Source organism: Microtus pennsylvanicus, chromosome 8, assembly GCF_037038515.1.
Source record: "Microtus pennsylvanicus isolate mMicPen1 chromosome 8, mMicPen1.hap1, whole genome shotgun sequence".
Classification (NCBI taxonomy): domain Eukaryota; kingdom Metazoa; phylum Chordata; class Mammalia; order Rodentia; family Cricetidae; genus Microtus; species Microtus pennsylvanicus.
In genome coordinates, this window is record NC_134586.1 from 13,462,496 (window position 1) to 13,480,578 (window position 18,083).

At 39.4% G+C, this 18,083-nt stretch overlaps 1 protein-coding gene across 10 annotated transcripts in view; it reads right to left on the bottom strand.

Moving 5' to 3' along the window:
• Atf7ip (activating transcription factor 7 interacting protein) overlaps positions 1–18,083 on the bottom strand; it is an 87,570-nt gene that overhangs the window by 12,423 nt on the left and 57,064 nt on the right. For 3 of the 10 annotated variants that reach the window (XR_012911557.1, XR_012911558.1, XM_075982481.1), the window contains exons 7-12: positions 15,263–15,336; positions 14,631–14,719; positions 10,755–11,390; positions 5,723–5,787; positions 3,975–4,053; positions 1,593–1,748 (exon numbers count right to left, since the gene is read on the bottom strand). Coding sequence is in view for 5 of the 10 variants with exons in the window: in XM_075982481.1 (XP_075838596.1) it covers positions 1,593–1,748; positions 3,975–4,053; positions 5,723–5,787; positions 10,755–11,390; positions 14,631–14,719; positions 15,263–15,336 (1,099 nt within the window). In the remaining 5 variants the exon portion in view is untranslated. Of the gene's footprint in view, positions 1–1,592; positions 1,749–3,959; positions 4,054–5,722; positions 5,788–10,754; positions 11,391–14,630; positions 14,720–15,262; positions 15,337–18,083 lie in introns of all 10 variants that reach the window. The other 7 variants (XR_012911555.1, XM_075982478.1, XM_075982479.1 and 4 more) reach the window with 3 other exon arrangements.

An 18,083-nucleotide genomic window follows, 5' to 3' on the forward strand; every position in this document is an offset into this window, starting at 1 on the left:
GTATTTCTATTCTCCAAAATTCTCTGCTCTATTTGCTTATTTAAATGTTTACCTATTTTTTTGTGGCACTAGCGATAAGTTGAGGACCTCATGTATCCTAGACAATTGTTATAGCAGAGACAAATCCCTAGGCCACTAAATAGTGACTTTTTAAAGTATTAATATTTTCTTGATAATATGACTCTGAATTAGAATTCAAGCATAACTGAAAAGAATAAATTTACTTCCATGTGGAGACAATGAATTCTATAATAAAATCAATGTGGAGAAAAACATATTTAACAATGATATAAAGGCTCCCTTACTAAAGACTTCTCAGAAAAGTGGTGATACTTGCCTAGCAGTATGTGGGGGCCTGGGTTATGCTCTCTAGTGTGCACGCATGCACACACACACGCGCGCGCGCACACACTCACACACACTCACACACACACACACACACACACACACACACACACACACACACGGCTCCTAAGGACCCTCATGGCTTCTATGCCTTGACTCTCTTGTGAGAGCCTTCTGAAATGAATTACTTCATCTGAAGACAACTGCCAATGTATCTGCTTGTGTAAGGACACTTCACTCCACACTGTAAAATAGGTAACTGTCAATATCACTTTGGATCAAAGTTAAAGAGACACAGATTGCTAAGAGTTGAATGCAACAGTACCTACATTTAGACAGAAAAATAGCAATTAAATATAAAAAGCAACACAAACATCTAGACCAGAAATAGTCACATAAACATGTATTTTTGGCTAGAAATGCCAGCAGAATAGGCTGCAGTTGAAGCGACGAATATGAGATGACATCAAGACTCTGAAAGGGAAAAGATGCACAGTACACACTAACCAGCATTCACAGGCCACACTGAACCACTAGAAAATATCCCATTTATTCACTAATTATTCCAGCACTCTGACTTTCACGGCTGAAATGGCATTTATTTAGCTCAGTCATCCTTACTCAGTGGAGTGCTTATGGAAGCACTCTGCAGACAAATCTCTGAGCAATAACCTAACCTGGAAGAAGCCATACGCTTTGGTTGACTTTGAAATAGGCTACGTACGCCTGAAATGTAGCAGGCAAAATCTTACATGGACTTCTTGATAGTATGTAGGTTGGTTAAAACTAGCCTCAGACCCTGCCTCAGTGGCAGATTGCTTATATAGCAAGCTTAACACCCCAGGTTATTTACATACATACACACACACACATACATACATACATACATACATACATACATACATACATACATACATACATACGTGTGTGTGTATAAGTATGCGTGCAAATATATGACCATCACTGAAATTCCTTGGTTATATTCAGAAAAAAATCATTACAAGTAGCTTTTCCAGAGAGGTAAATTTTCTCTGCTCTTCTGCGCAGCTGAGGACAAGGACACAGAAAAGTGTCATAATTATTCTCTACCTGCGCTGCTCCTAAGGGCAGTGAGCAAAGCTAGATCACAAATATTCTCTTTAAAGTAAGAAGCATTGTTCTTAAGATTTTATTGAATTCTTCCCAGGATTCCTTAACGAGTGTCTTATACACAAACTAAGGTTCTGCTGGGTGACTCGGCAGCTCACCTGTAGGCAGTAAGTGGATGGTCGTCTGAGATGGCCCACTTGTCGGCACTCCAGATGGCTGAGCAGGTGGTGCTGGCTGAATGGGCTGCAGTGGTCGAGGCATGGGCTGAGAAGTGCTCATGGCTGGCGCAGGATGACTCAGCTTCTTGGGCTCTGCTAATGAAAACATAAAACATGTGGCTGATGACAGGCACCACAAGGCACCACAGGCACCACAGGCCTGACTTTTAACTCAAAAACTTCTTTGCTTGTCATCTACATATAAATTTCCCTCTTCAGAAACTACTTTCTATTCTCATTATGTAGATTTTTGCTGATTAGCAGATTCCAGTTCACACTTTTAGAGGGATAATTAATTTCATTTTTCAATGCAAGAACCTTCTAGATTTAATATATCATACTGACTAGAATACCTTCACTGTTAAAATGCTTGAAGGCGTTTGTACTCCTGTATCAAAGACATTCTTCTAGACAAATACTGTGAACTCATGGCTCCCCTGACTTTCAGTTTTAATTGCTCACATTTGTTTAGATTCGTATGTAAATGGCAGTCATCAGCACTATTTATTTCTTAAAGTACAAAGGCTTAAAATATTAAAAAGGATCTCTGATGGCCTGCAAAATAACTGTCTATATCTCAGTCAAACCTAATATGAGAAGAACACTCAGATGGGCTGGGAAGAACATCAGCTGTTTTCTACAGAAGATGAGCCTCATTCATTTCCATACTGTGGAATTTCTCATTAAAACATCATCCATAATTGTGGTTTATTCAGCTTGTCTCAATAGAACAATGTACTTTAGATTGGGAGAATTAAGATGACCCAAACGTGAGGCAATGAAAGCAGCCCCAAGAGGCTAGCATACTAGCATGGAACTCATGGCCAGTTCCGCCTCCCAGTATGCTGTTTCTGTGTTTATTTTTGTGCTTTAAGAATTCCTGAAAGTCAAATCCATCTATCGAGAAAAGTAAAAATAAACAAACAAACAAAAAAATCCAGTTAAAATGACAATTTGAAAGACTTAAAATTAGCGTTGCAAGTGCCGTCATCACACCAGCACCAGGCCAACCTCACAGGAGGACAAGAGAAATATCTCAACTGCACCTCAGCTTTACGTGGCTCTACAGTGATTTAACTACATTTAATTTTATTTCTCCCAAAGCAAATGTCTTATATCGTAAAATATAACTTTTTCAAACTTTTGTTAAATTCATTGACTTCAAGATAAAAACAATTAGTGCCAGGCGGTGGTGGCATACACCTTTAATCCCAGCACTTGGGAGGCAGAGGCAGGAGGATCTCTGTGAGTCTGAGTCCAGCCTAGTCTAAGAGATTAAGTTCCTGAACAGTCAAGGTTACACAAATTTGTCTCAAATTAAAAAAAAAATCAAACAACCAAATAATAACAAAACAATTAGCATTAGCATCATGGTTTTACACATGTCTGTGAACAAGGATACTCTAATAGCCAAGGAAGTCTGAGAAACACTACATTTTGAATTATGAACGGAGATTTACATCATAAATCGACACTAAAGGCAAGATCAGAGTAAATTAATAATAAAAATAAACCATTGAATAGGGAGAGGAAAGGGGTTCAAGACAGGGTTTCTCTGTGAAAGTCCTGGCTGTCCTGGAACTTACTTTGTAGACAAGGCTAGTCACAAGTCACAAAGATCCGCCCCTTGCTCCGTGTGCTGGGATTAAGAGTGTGTGCCACCATGCCTGGCTAATCCACGGAATTTTAACTCAGGACTTTTCGAATTAGAATTACTAACCAAGTAAGATTAGTGCGAGAGTGCAGACTATGGCTTAGTATCTATCCAGCTTAGTTTCTGAATACTGAAACTAAGAAAATGATTAGGGTGATTGAATGATGAGAATTATTAAATTGTGATTTTTATTCATATAGCACCAAAGAAAATAAATTCTATTGATCAAAATTAAATGGGCATACACTTACAAGCACCTACACAGAAGAGGGAGTGAAAGGAAGAGAAAGGGAGGGGCAAAGGGGAGAGGGAGAGAAATCAAGAGGGCAAGCCACCAAAGAGCCAGACTTGATTCCTGGGTCTCTGGCTGACTCTGCTGCTGCCTAAGTCTACAAAGTCCCTTCAACTCTAGATTGAGGCCAAGGCTTCATTAGAAAGAGCAATGGGGCGAGCAAAGGCGCTCCATAAGTGAGCATGCTCTCTGCTGCTTTTCTCTATAACCTGTTTATCTTCAATCAGGATCTGACTGCTGATTCTTAATTCTACCTTTAAATACTCTCGGTCTGAAAGGGAAACAGATGCATCAACTCTACTTCACAAAACATTACCCAACATTACGAGAGGACATGGCATTACAGCCTTTCTCCCAGTACCTTGTCTCTCAGTACCTTGTGTAGTCCCACTCTCCTCATCGTCCATTGTGAGGTCGATGACACCGCTTGAGTCATTGCCAGAAGCTTTCCCACTCTGAAAAACAAAACTTGGTTGATCCTTGACACAACTGGCAAATACTAAAAAATAATTGTGTGGTAACCATTAAAGGCAAAGGGGGTGAAGGGCCTAGTTCAAGCTAGGCCCCTAAATGCCTTTATCTCAACAGTCTGACGTCAACAGCACAACACAGCTGTGAGCTAAAACTCCCAGGGCTGGCAAATGTCTCAGTGGGTAAAGGCACTCACTCCCAAGCCTGACCTGAGTTTGAGCTCTGGAATTCACAAGGTGGTAGGAAAGAACCAACTCCCTCCCACAGGTTGTCCTCTGACCCTGACTTGCACATTTTGGCACACGAGCACAAGTTCCAACACATAACAAACAAACAAATAAATAAACAAACACTAATTATTGCAATACAATGTAATTATCAAATACTTTCTAACAAAATTCTAATAGTTTTATATTGTGGAATAATGCTCTTGTACCTGTAAAGATTTGTCACTTGTTTTGGTTTAATAAAACACTGATTGGCCCAATAGCCAGGCAGAAGTATAGGCAGGGAGACTTGACTATAAAGAATTCTGGGAACAGGAAAAACTCAGTCTGCAGTCATCAACCAGACACAGAGGAATCAAGATGAGAAAGCCTCACTGATAAAAGGTACCAAGCCACGTGACTATGTTGTAAGAGCTAGTTAATAATAGGCCTGAGCTAACAGGCCAACCAGTTTTTAACTAATAAAAGCCTCTATGTATTTTGTTGAGACTGAACAGCTGTGGGACCGAGCAGGACAGAAACTTCCATCTACGTTTTTTTTTTTTTAACAAATAAAGCTATCTGTTGTGCAGAGTTGCTGTAGGTGCCATTATCTGACAATGGAAACATCAGTCAACCTACCCTAAGTGATCAATTATGAATATACCAAAACACTAAGGACTACAGTTACAGAGAGGCTGCAAAGAATTAAAATATTTTTCCTTAAAAAACACATGGCTATGTCATTAGATATCTGATTTAACCAAACTCAGTACAGTGTCCAAAATCATTATAAGACAATAAGGATTAAAAATAAAAACAAAACCAACAGCAGCAGAAGGGAAAACAGCACTGGCTGCAGAGACACCATCAGACAAACCAGCTGCAGCTTTCACTCCAACTCCTGAGCTATGTGAATTAATCTCTTTAGACATGAAAGTAATTATAAAGATTACTCCAAATGTATGTACAAAATGCTTAACATCACATATGAAATATGGTAATGATAATTATAATTTGTTGAGACATGGCATCTTGAGATGGACTCGAAATAATTAGGGAATTTGTCTGTGAAACTCGGGTTGAAACTGAAGGCTACGTAATGGGGTAGCAGCGACACTGCTGAAAACCAGCCAGGGGATGAGAGCGGGGACACAAAGAGGACAGTCCTACCCTGACGAGGAGCACTAAGACAGGTGACAGAGACCGTTCGTCCAAACGCCGACTTTATTAAAATCCTCTAAACAAAAACTTTTAAGTACAACAAACCTCTCCCTCAGAAAAGAAGGAAAAGGAACAGAAAACTTATATTCAGTGAGTTGAGTGAGACTAGCCTGGGCTACACAAGATTTGGTCTCAAAAACAAAACCAAACCCTGCAGATGTAAGGAAAATGACACTTTCTGTTGCTTATCATGTGACTCTGAGGGAAAGGGAAACAACCTTACCTGTGATGTGCTGTCTGCCATTTTCTTATTAACAGAAGAATCTACTGTTCTGTTTGTTTGATTTTCTGAGAATTAAACAAAAACGGAAACTTAACATGTATAATATGTAAAGGGTTGCTTTACACAGAGTAATTTCTTTACTGTATGCTTTACACACACACACACATACACACACACAGTAATTTCTATATTCTTCTCCAACTATTTTCATGGTCATATTATAATGTTAAAAATGTTAAAGTTTCATACACTCATTACCTGGCAATGTAAACTACCCTAAGAAGGCCTGAGAGATGAAACTGAACGTTCGTACAACACAAATGAGAAAACAGTCGAGTGAAACATCATTCCTTCACAAGATTTGAAAATCCTTGGGGAAAATCTAAGACTGAAAATGTCCATAATACATTCATTACAGAAGTCACAACAACCATGAGAAACAAATGCACATATCAGTTCAAGTACAGATTTCCTTTCTTTTGTGTGCCTCGTGCAGGAGCATCTGCTTGTTCATGGCTGTGGCTGGAGGCAAGAGGACAACACCAGCTGTCTCCATCGTCAGCTGCCACCTTAGACTTTTAGGTAGTCTGTCAGTGAACCTAGAGTTCATTGATTTGGCCAGGGTGGTTGGACAATGAGCTCCAGGAATCTCCCCATATCCGCACCCCTACACTGGCTTTAGATTCCACAGCCAGACCTGACTTTGGTGTAAGAGTCGGGGCTCTGAACTGGGGTCCTCATGCTTGAGCAATTTATTGTATCACCCACACACCCATATTACGTTCCTGTATTCATTTTCATTTGACTTGCATTAGGTTTCCATTGGAAAATTGTTCTGTTATGAAAACTGAAAAGCAAGGGTATCCCTGCCCAGGCTCTAGCAGACAGAAGAGGAACTATCTCGTCCACCGACCACAGTTCTTCACTTCCGTGCTCTGACCATTGTCAAGAGTGCCTTGTGTCACAGCATCCCATCCTTTTTCTGGAGGCCAACAACTTCCTGCTCAAAATATGGCATCCCCGTATTCCAAACCCTCAAAACATATACAGAGAAGATCATTTGTGCGAAAAGCTGATAAAACTGTCTATATTACATATATAACTCTCTCTCTCATATATATATATATATTACTCTATATAAAGAATCGATTAAGAAAAACTCCACATGTTAAAATCCAAGGACAGGAAACTAATGTTTTCAATCTTGCTTTAATTTTATTTTTGGAGAAATAATATGTTAATATAAACTTACTTTTCAAAATATATTTTAAATTTGGCAGGATGTAGTGGTATGCATCTTTAATCCCAGCTCTTGGAAAGCAGAGGCAGGCAGAGCTTTGTGAGACAGAGGCCTGACGTACATAGCAAACTCTAGGCCTGCCAGAACTATGTTAAGACCTTGTTTCAAAAACTATATATACAGAACATATATTCTATGTAATATATATTAATATATAATATATTTGTATTATTTCCTTAAAGACTTTTATCATAAGTTTTACCTGTCAAAGAATATAACTAGGCAATATTACAAAAACATCATTTTTTTGCATACACATTAAATGTATGTATGTATATGTGCATGCATGTGTATGTGTGTGTGTGTATGTATGTGTGCATATGCTGTTTTGTTATACAGAATGATTCTATTCTTGGCATAACTTTCTAAGGATAAATTAATTACTCACAAAACTGTAACCTTTCTCTAGATTTGCAATATGCTCTGCCCTTTAAACTACAGGCTAAAAATTCCCCCAATTTGTTGTTTTGTTTTATTTTGGTTTGGTTCTGGGTTTTGTTTGTTTGTTTTTTTCCCAAGACAGAGTTTCTCTGTGAAGCCCTGGCTGCCCTGGAACTCACTCTTGTAGACCAGGCTGGCCTCGAACTCACAGAGATCCACCTGCCTCTGCCTCCCAAGTGCTGGGATTAAAGGCCACTACCGCTCAGCAAATTCCCTCAATTTTTAATGCAGCATTCTTCAATCTCAGAGCATTTTTCCCCTTCTACTATTTACCTGAGTTACTTCTCAAAGTAGGAAGTTAAAAACCATCTATCAATCAACAAAATTAACTAGGATACGAAATCAAATTATGGCTTAAAATCTTCCTATCATGCAGGACACTTGTTACCTGCTTGATGGATTGATTATGTTATTTAACATCAGTTGGTCATTTTTAAGAACCATTTCTATTTTTCATGTGCATGTGTCTGAATGTCTGACTGTCTGTCCTAAATGTCTGTATATTATATCACAAGTACGCAGATGCCTCTGAAGGTCATAAGAGGGTGTTCAATCTTCCGGAGCTGGAATTACAAATAGTTATTAGTTTTGCAATATGGGTGCTTAGAACTGAACCCAGAACCTCTGGAAGAGCAGCAAGTGCTCTAAACTGTTGAGCCATCTCTCTATTCCATAGTCCTCAAGGTACAAACTGGTAGTATTCTACTGAAGGTCTGGATAACCGTATGAGGAGAAATGGGAGGCTTGCAGAAACTCAGAGAACATGATGGGTGAAGAAGTAACTGCTTAGTGATATCTAAATTCTAGTCTTCGCATATTTTGGAATGAAAGATGTTTAGGGGGCTGGAGAGGTGGCTCAAAGGTTAAGAGCATTGGCTGTTATATTCCAGGAGTCCTGAGTTCAATTCCCAGCAACCACATGGTGGCTCACAACCATCTGTAATGAGATCTGGTGCCCTCTTCTGGCATCCAAGCATACATGCAGACAGAAGACTGTGTACATAATATCATGATTCCAGCTTAAATTATGAGTATGATTTATAATGAGTATATGAGTATAATCTCTGAATTTAGGCATGGTCAAAGAATATGGTTTTTGGTGTTCTTTTTGTTTATTTTGTTTTTTTGAAATGAGTTTCTCTGTGTGGCCTTATCTGTCCTGGAGCTCTCTCTGTAGACCAGGCGGCCTTCAAACTGAGAGATCCACTTGCATCTGCCTCCCAAGTGCGGGGATTAAAGGCATGCACAACCACCACCCAGTTTAAAATACATGTTCTTACATAATCACTTTCCAGTTAATTGTGGAAACACCACTAATACTCATTAGTAACAGCCAGTAATTCATCTGTAAGAACAAATGAAATGTGATTTCAAATGAAGATAACTTTAATGCTTATGTTAAATGCTAAAATAAAAACATTTAAGCATACATATATCTCAAAAACAGAATTCTATGGTAATTAATAATTATGGGAAGTATTAATCTTACATAAAAATGAAACAAAATGACTCAGTGTTATTAAAACAGCTCATCAGCTACATAATTCTATAACAAGCCCTTATCTAATGCTTACAAATCGTTAAAGGGAACATGTTAATGAAATTATAATCTGAATTGCATATATTTAAGGTACAAGCATTCATAACATTAAGCACACACTCTAATTTTCTTTACAGGCCACGGTCTCACAGTAAAGTTCTATATAAAAATAGACCAGACGATCATTAAAAAAAAAATCAACTTTGTTTCAAAATTTCATATTTATCCTGTATAAATATCACATAAAATAAAGTGCATTATAAATCATCTGACATATTAAAAATACGAAAAATTCTGTGAAAAGAAATAAGAAAAACAATGAAGTTAATCTTGCTTGTCCTCTGACATGATTAAAAGCAAACATCTCTTTTTTTTTTTTTTTTTTTTTTTGCGTCAAAGGTTTTGTGGCTGGGCCTGGTGCACACACCTTTATCCCAGCACTTAGGACGGGGAAGGCAGGGAGATCTGAGGACAGTCTGATCAAGGACAGCTAGAACAAGAATTGTACAATTTTAAATAAATTTGCAGTCAAATTCATCTTATATTTTGAAGTAAAATACAATTAGGCAATATGTCTTATGGAAAATGACAGAAAATAATGAGTCAAACATTTTTGCAAGCAAAGAGCTATTTTTTTTAATTGTTCAGCTTTAGAAGACGCTGGGTGCTGAATGCACAGTGTGTTCCCCACTGGGGAGAAGATTACTGGTTTACTGTTGTTGTTGTTGTTGTTGTTGTTGTTGTTGTTGTGGGGTTTTTTTGCTTGTTTGTTTGTTTTGAGAAAGGGTTTCTCTGTGTAGTACTACCTGTCCAAAAACTCACTCTGTAGATCAGGCTGGCCTTGAACTCACAGAGATCTGCCCAACTGTCCTCTGCCTCCCAAGTGCTGAGATTAAAGGCATGTGCCACCATCTCCTGGTGATAGTTTTTAATTCTCTCTTAAAATAAACTTCTAAAATTAGATACTCAACTGTCCTGGTCCACCTAATCTACCATTAAAAACAAATAGAAACACACAATGCAAACTACAAATCTATATAAAACCTCACCAATGTGGGGTGGGGCTCGAGCTCTGTGGGCAGAGTGCTTGCCTAGCAAGCACAGGGACCTGGGTTCTGTCCTTAGCTCCAGGGAAGAAAACAACCAATAAACAAAACACAAAAAACTGACAAAGTAACAACAACAACAAAAAAAAAAAAAAACTCACCAAAATTACTAAATAACAAATTACTAAAAAATAAAATAGAAATGCTAATTTCTCAACCAAAATTTCTTTCTCCCTGGGAAGAGCAAAGGGGAGGAGAGATGCAAGTATAAGGGCACTGAAACAGTAAGGCAAGAGGATTTAGTTCTGCTTCTTAGGGCACAGGATAGAAAGTAACTACTTGACTGAAATCATCTACGACAAAAGAAAAAACATTAAAGTCTCGAAATACTAAAATTCATTTCTTGAAGCACATAAAAGAGTCCAGCATTCTGAACTGATTATTACATGCAATGTACGTGGATCAAATAATTGTGACAGATCCCATAAAGCTATACAAATATCATGACTCACTAAGAAAGCACAGTGAAATAAACTTCTCACACTCTACTTTAACCACATCATTTTACATTAGGTATTCAGAAAATTACTAAAAATAATCAAGCCAATTCTATTTACTCCATTTTTCCAATGAAGCTAGGAAGAGCTTAATCACTGAATGACCATCAATGTGCTTTTGTTTCTGGTACTAAGCAAAGCAACTTACCGGTTCGCGGGTTGGCAGAGCTATTTTGTTCTGCAGAAGATGAAGTGCTAAAAGCAGATATTGGGATTTTCATCTGTATTGGGCCTCGATTGTTAGATGAGCTATAAAGTCCTGACGGGCCTACTGTGGGTAAAGAAGTCCTTGTGGCCTGCACAATAGAATGTGCAGTGGGAACGGCCTGCACCGCGAGGGTCGTCCCCAAGGGCGCAGCACTGGTGGAAGAGTTCCTCTGAATACTAGAACTGGGCACTGACGGAATGTTTGGTTTGGTGGGGTTTGGCAAGGGTGGCAAGGATACTGGATTTTTGGTAAGCCCGCTCACTGTTGGTGGGCTTTGCACAGATATGAATTCAACGCTGCCAGATGGTTGATTCGTCACGATAGTCCCTGGATGGCTTTGCAGGAGCTGAGGCTGAGAGGATACGGCAACAGGGACATGCAGAATCACTGGTAGGGGCTGCAGGGAGATTGTAGGCTGAGGGTTTCCACTAGGCACCTGAGTAGTGGCAACGACTGTGGCTGTGTTGGGAGCAGGAAGAAGAGGTGCTGCTGGCAGAGAACCTGAGGTGGCCGAAGGCTGCAGTTTAGGCTGACTACTGACAATCGCCGGAGGGGTGACAAGACTGGCTGACGACACTACAGAGAAAACACAAGTCTGAGTCTAGATGACTATCTTAAATTATCAGCAAAAGATAAGTCACAAGTTAAATATATTTTATAGAGAAAAGCCGCCACAAAGAAGTTTCCAGGTTTAAGTTCGAAAACCCTAGAATGTTTAGGAGCACTTCTGAGTACACTTGGTGTCTTTATGGAACGCCACATAATTTAATGTTACTATATAAGATTATTATCTCAATATCAAAACAGCTCTTGAAAATTACAATGTTTACTTAGGAGAAACTAACTGGAAAAACAACTAAAAAAATTACTGAAAACTAAGTAAAACTATGTAAGTATTTTTAAAACCTCATTCTAAACATTATTAGTGCCTAAAACATCGACAGTACCTAGCTGAGGTAGGAAGTCTGGAAAGCACTGGCATTAGTTAGTGAAGCTGATGGCACTATTCACCACTGGACCTGGAGGACTCCTACATATCCTTACTGAGATCCTTGAAAAAGAACTCACTCTGGGAGGAGCGACCCTTAGAGAAGAGTCTAGAAACACAACTGATAGAGAGGAAAGCACTGAGTAGAAAGTGGAGATCAATTAAGAAACAACACACACATACCAAAGAGGGAAGAGTAAGTCCTAAACCAGAGATTTACAGTAGCTTACGATTCAACTACTAAGGTTTAGTCTCACTGACACAGGCTTAAAATGTAACTCAGTAATTGACTACTGAGATATCTAGTCTTTCTAAAATCATAGGTACCCCAGAGCAGGAATTCTCAGTGAGTGCAGAGAGACACCTATAGAGTCCTGGGAACTTTGCAATAAGTTACAATGTCAAAGCTGTTTTCCTAATAGTAATGAGACATTTGACTTTTGCACTATCTGGACAAAAGGTGAATGCCTGTTGGCTTACTTAGTTCAGCAAGTCCATATCTGTGGACATTAACATCCTTTATCCTAAGAGTCCCAGTGATACATAAGGCAGACAACAAAGAACCTTACACACACCGCGCTTTTTCCTATGCAGCCGCGTAACCCTTAACAACATGAGTATGTTTTGAGAAATGCATCATTACATCATTCCAATGTTGTATGATCACAAGACTGTACAAATCTACCTGGGATAGATCAACCACTCAATGTGTCAAACGAGACAGTAAATATAAAAGAGATGCAGCTGCTACAAGCATAAAATTGATATCAGTTTCAGTAAACCATGGGTAACAGTTGTCACTGGGTACCCTACACAGTTTTATTTTCTACAGTCTGTACAGCTCACAATGCTGCAGCTCTGCTCACATGAACATAGCATACTCAGGAGGAACATGCTAAGCTACTATAGTAAACAGCTATGGTCTCAACTCCGTTGCGGTCTCCCCAGATAACTGTTTTAAACTGATTCGCAACTCACTGAAATGTCATTATGTGGTACATGACTGTACACATATCCTTACGTTAAGTTTATTTGGAAATTGGGCATAATAAAAAAACAATAATACCTAATAAAACAATTAGACAAATTATTAGTGGAATGCTCCATGCAATATTAATAGACCGTGGTAACAAACAATGGAAAATGACACCATGGATAAGGAGAAAACTACAAAACCCAAGGTAGAACAGAGGACCAACCACTCCTGTCACACTAACCTCTTCACTAACACATACTTTATTACAGTATTGAAAAAAGGAAATTTCACTAACGTAGTAGTAAAAGCTACCATTTCTATTACGTTCTTCCCTCCAGTAAAATCATACACTGGCCTTGAATTATAATCTACCTGCCATAGCCTGCTGAGTTCTGGAATTACAGGTCTGCGCTACAAGGCCTAGCAGGACCTATTTTCTTGAAAGAGTGACAGAGAAAAACAATGAGAAAAACCTATGATGTGAGTCTGCTCTGCACTAGTCCCACAGAAACCACCCTCAGTGGGCAGTGTCCAGCTATCTAGTTCCACAGAAACTTAACCAAGATTTTAAAGAAATATGCAAAAAGCAATACATCACTGTTTTGGGGATATTTCTATGTACGTGCTGCTCGTGTGTGTACACGAATGTGTTAGGTGTCACTCCTCCAGTGCCAATCCCCTTCTCTTTTGGTATCTGTCACTGAGTCACTGGCACTTTCCCATGCCATCTTCTACATCTTGATGGCACCACTCTCCATCCCCCTTTTCTTCCTAGGTTGAGACAGGGTCGCTCACTGGCCTGGAGCTCACCATGTAGGCTGGCTGGCCAGAGTCTGCTCCCCTCTCTAATACTGAGACAGCCAAGTGAGGCGGCTGCCTCTGTCTGTCTTATCTATTTACTGCGGGCTCTGTGAAATAAACTCAGATCTTAGCTCTGATGTGGGAGTGTCATATATCAATCTGTTGATTTCATTGTTTAAGCAATAAAGAAACTGCTAGGCCCATTTGATAGGCCCACCCTTAGGTGGGTGGAGTAAACAGAAGGGAAGGCTGGGAGGAAGAGGAAGTGAGGTCAGACTCGACAGCTCTCCTCTCCGGAGCAGACGCAAGAGAGACGCCATGCTACCTGCTCCAGGGAAGACGCACGCCATGCCCCAGCTCCAACCCAGGATGGACTTAGGCTAGAATCTTCCCGGTAAGCGCACCTAGGGGCGCTACACAGATGATTAGAAATGGCCCAGAGCAGTGTTTAAAAGAATACAGTGTCCGTGTAATTATTTGGGGCATAAGCTAGCCGGAGCCGGCGGCTGGGGTGTTGGGGGACGCAGCCCCGCCGCCCATATTACTACATAGCTCTTTAACTGATTTTTTTTTAAAGAACAATTATTTTCTATTTTAAAAAAGTTTCTATGCACATGATAGGATTATTATAATTCACTTCTGTGTAGTTTTTGATTACTCAAGACAAGGGCTCACTATGTAGCCCTGGCTGCCTTAGAATTCACTACATACACCATGCTGGTCTTAAACTCAGAGATCCGCCTGCCTCTGGGCTTATTATTAATTTTAAGTGAAAAAAGTCCTTACATTTTTATTTTAACTCAATTTTTAGTACCAATTAGTTTAACTCAAAAATTCTCTGGAGTACTTAGCCATTCCCTGAGCCTGTAAAGAAGAGACCTGAGAAATACCAGACTAGGAATTTCAGCGTCTCTCTTTTCATGTGTACTTACTTACAATCCTCAATTTTCTTGAAATATATTCATATTTATACCAAAGTGTCCTGTTTTCTAAGAGAACCAAAAATGTTAGGGTCCAAGAAAATGTATTTTTTGGTATTTAAAGAAGTTACCTGTATTCACAGGAGTTTGAAAGGATGGCGGTGGACCCTCACTAACATTTCTTTTCGACTCCAGCATTTGTCGTACCGTGCCTGCATTTCTATGAAACAGATACATGTACAGTCAATGACTATGTGATCCAAAGGGGAACCCACAGAAACAGGAAAAACAGTGGTCCATGGTGGGAAAAGGGTAAGATATGGGGTTTATACCCTATGCTTGAAGCCACAGTTCATACACAAGAATGAATGCCAGTTAACATAGCAGTAGAGTCTTTGCCCATATTCCACTGTTATCAGTTACCTAAAGACTGAATACAGGCAATGGCATATTCTCATCAAGGACCAAAGCAGTTCTCAACTGCTAAAACCTATTAATGACATATTCTTAAAGAAACATGTAGGGTTTTGGGGAGCGGTGGCCTCTAGATTTAATCCTAAATATTGCAAAAGCAAAGAAAAGAAATTTAACAAAAGAAAAATTCTAATAAATTATCAAAGGCAATACATAATAAAAAGGGGAAGCAGAAAAGCAAGTATGACCTGAGTTATTTACCGCTGCTTAAGCATTGACAATTGTGTGCCAAGACTAAGCAGAGACTTGCTTTCTCAGTAAAACACAATGAACAAACTGAAGTTCTTACCTGTAGGTCACATTGTTATTGTTGCTGACATCACTGGCAGGCTTTCCTGGTGATACAGGTGGGTTTGGAGGGCTCTGAAAGAGGGGGGAAATACCAAAGTAAAAAAGTAAAACCCAATATAAAGGAATTGCTAAAAAAAGAAAGGGAAAGAAAGGGCGTTCAAGTGCTTTCTCAATATCCGATCTATTATTTAACTAATGCAATAGAAAAGCACTGCCGGATCAGACATCACTACTTTGTCTTTTTCTATTTTCTTGTGGAAATCTTTCTTCAAAAACTTCAAATCTTCTCATCCTGTCAATCTCCAGGTGGCAACTTCAGTCATTTTTCTTTCAGGTGGTTTTCCTTCTAGTTAGTTCTACACAATTTATTTCTCTTTTCAAGCTGGCACTTTTCTCAAATATTTCTCGGAATACTTCGTAGGGCTCTGTGGTCATCTGGAGATGCTGTATATGTGCAAGGCAAAGACTTCAGTGCAGTAAGCAGCAGTTTTGGCTGGGCAGCATTCTCATCAGTGCATTCTCTGCACTAAAGCGAAGTTTAGAGCAATGCTGTTCATTGCAGAGATGAAAGGCTCTAAGCCCTGCACACGTTCAAAGCTAGGAATGTTACAATGCTGCTGCAACTTCTCTTATCTTTTGATTTGATTGGTTTTACAAAGCTTGTTTTTTCTTTGAAATAACATTAAACGTTTCAATCCACATTTTAAATAAAACTAATGAAATATACTATTAAGGTAACAACATTGACAATCTCTTCAGTTCTACAAAGGCAGCCAGATTTCTCTATTGAGGCCTGGAGGTGGTAACTTTGGTATCCATTGGAGACCCACTTGTTTCACAAGTTTTTCCTTCATTTTTTTGACAATATATGAAATCTAAAGCTCTCTTACTTTCCAATCCTAACAGCACAATGGATGAACATGGGAAAGGAAAGAAAAGAAAATGGGAATAAAAGAGGACATAGAAAGAGTAAATAAAATGTTTCAAATGAATATATAAACTGAACTAAGATACTAGCAAGAATATATAAAGAAATAAACAAGGTAAGACAAATCTCCAAATTACAACCTTTGTTTTACATAGTCTAGGCTGGCATGAAATTCTCTATCGGCCAAGTTTATAGTCTTATCCTCTCCTCCCTCCTCTCTAGCGCTAGGATCATGGGCATGTATATAGGACCACGCCCCGTCCCATGGAGTGCTGGGATATAATCCAGTGCTTCGCATGTTAGGTAAGATGCCAGACTTAAAGACAGAAAACACAGCTTGAAGAATTCTGCAACCTCAATAGATTAATAGAAATGCAGACATTTAAGAATACTGAAGAGAGCTGGGTGGTGGTGGCGCACGCCTTTAATCCCAGCACTTGGGAGGCAGAGGCAGGTGGATCTCTGTGAGTTCGAGACCAGCCTGGTCTACAAGAGCTAGTTCCAGGACAGGCTCCAAAACCACAGAGAAACCCTGTCTCGAAAAACCAAAAACTAAAAACTAAAAAAAAAAAAAAAAAAAAAAAAAAAAAAGAATACTGAAGAGAACTCAGTTCAAAGACTAAGGCACACTAAATATACAGAAAGAAAGCAAATCTCACAGCATACATAAAGGAAACAGTAGTCAGCATGTCCTAAAATAACAAAGGTCATTAAATGCTGGTTTGAAGAATTGTCAGGGGCTGGAGAGAAGGCTTGGCGGTTAAAAACCCTGGTTGCTTTTCAGAGGGCCTGGGTATAATTCCCAGCATCCACATGGCAGCTCACCACTGTCTGGAACCAAAACACCACAAGCTCTGACACCGTCACACATGCAAGCTAAAACACTAATGCACATAACATAAAAACTAAATAACTTTCTTTTTTTTTTTAAAAAAAAAAAGGGAATTGTTCTCCTTGGCTCACAGGTTTAAATGTTTGAACAGCAGAGAGTGGCACTATTAGGAGAAGCAGAGTCCTTGGAGGAAGTATGTGCTGGGGTGGGCTTTGAGGTTTCTGATGTCACTCTTCCTGCTGACTGCCAATATAGATGTAGAACTCTCAACTGCCTCGCTAGTACCATGTCTGCCTGTTGCCACCATGCTTCCCACCCTAGTAACCTCTAGAACTGGAAGCCAATCCCAACTAAATATTTTCCATTATAGGAGTTGCCAGTCATGGTGCCTCTTCACAGCAACAGAAACCCTAACTAAGACAGGTGTTGGTACCAGGGACTGGGGTATTGCTGTGATAAGCTGGACCATGTTTCCTGTTGGCAAAACGTGGACTCTGGGACTTTGGATTGGGAAAGCAGTAACACTTTACGTGGGGCTAAATGGGTCATCCTAGTAGAAATGTGAAAGACGGTGGTGCTGAGAGCAATCGATTGTGAAGGCTGGGCTCAAGAGATTTCAGAGAAGAGTAACATTAGTTAAGTGGCCTACAGGTCATTATTTTGTGGTATCTTGGCAAATAATGTGGCTGCTTTTTGCCCTTTTCCAAAAAAAATCTGCTTGAGGTAAACTGAAGAGTTTTGGATTAATGTCCCTCGCAGAGGCGATTTCAAAACGGCCTCATCTTGACTGTGTTGCATGGTATTAGTGGACAGTCTTAGGCAGATCTATAATGAAAAGAAGGACTGAGTAAGAAAAAGTACAAAATATACAGTCTGAGGAGAAAAGAAAAAAGAAGGCACCGCCAGAAAGTATAATAGAGTTAAGTATTGTGCTCAGAGATAAACATATTTAAAAAGAGAAAAAGACAAAAAACAGCCTGCTACCAGGTGGAATAAAGATAAATGGTAATCTCAAGGCAAAACCCCACTCAGTTAAGCTTCTAATGTGTGAAAAGGAAT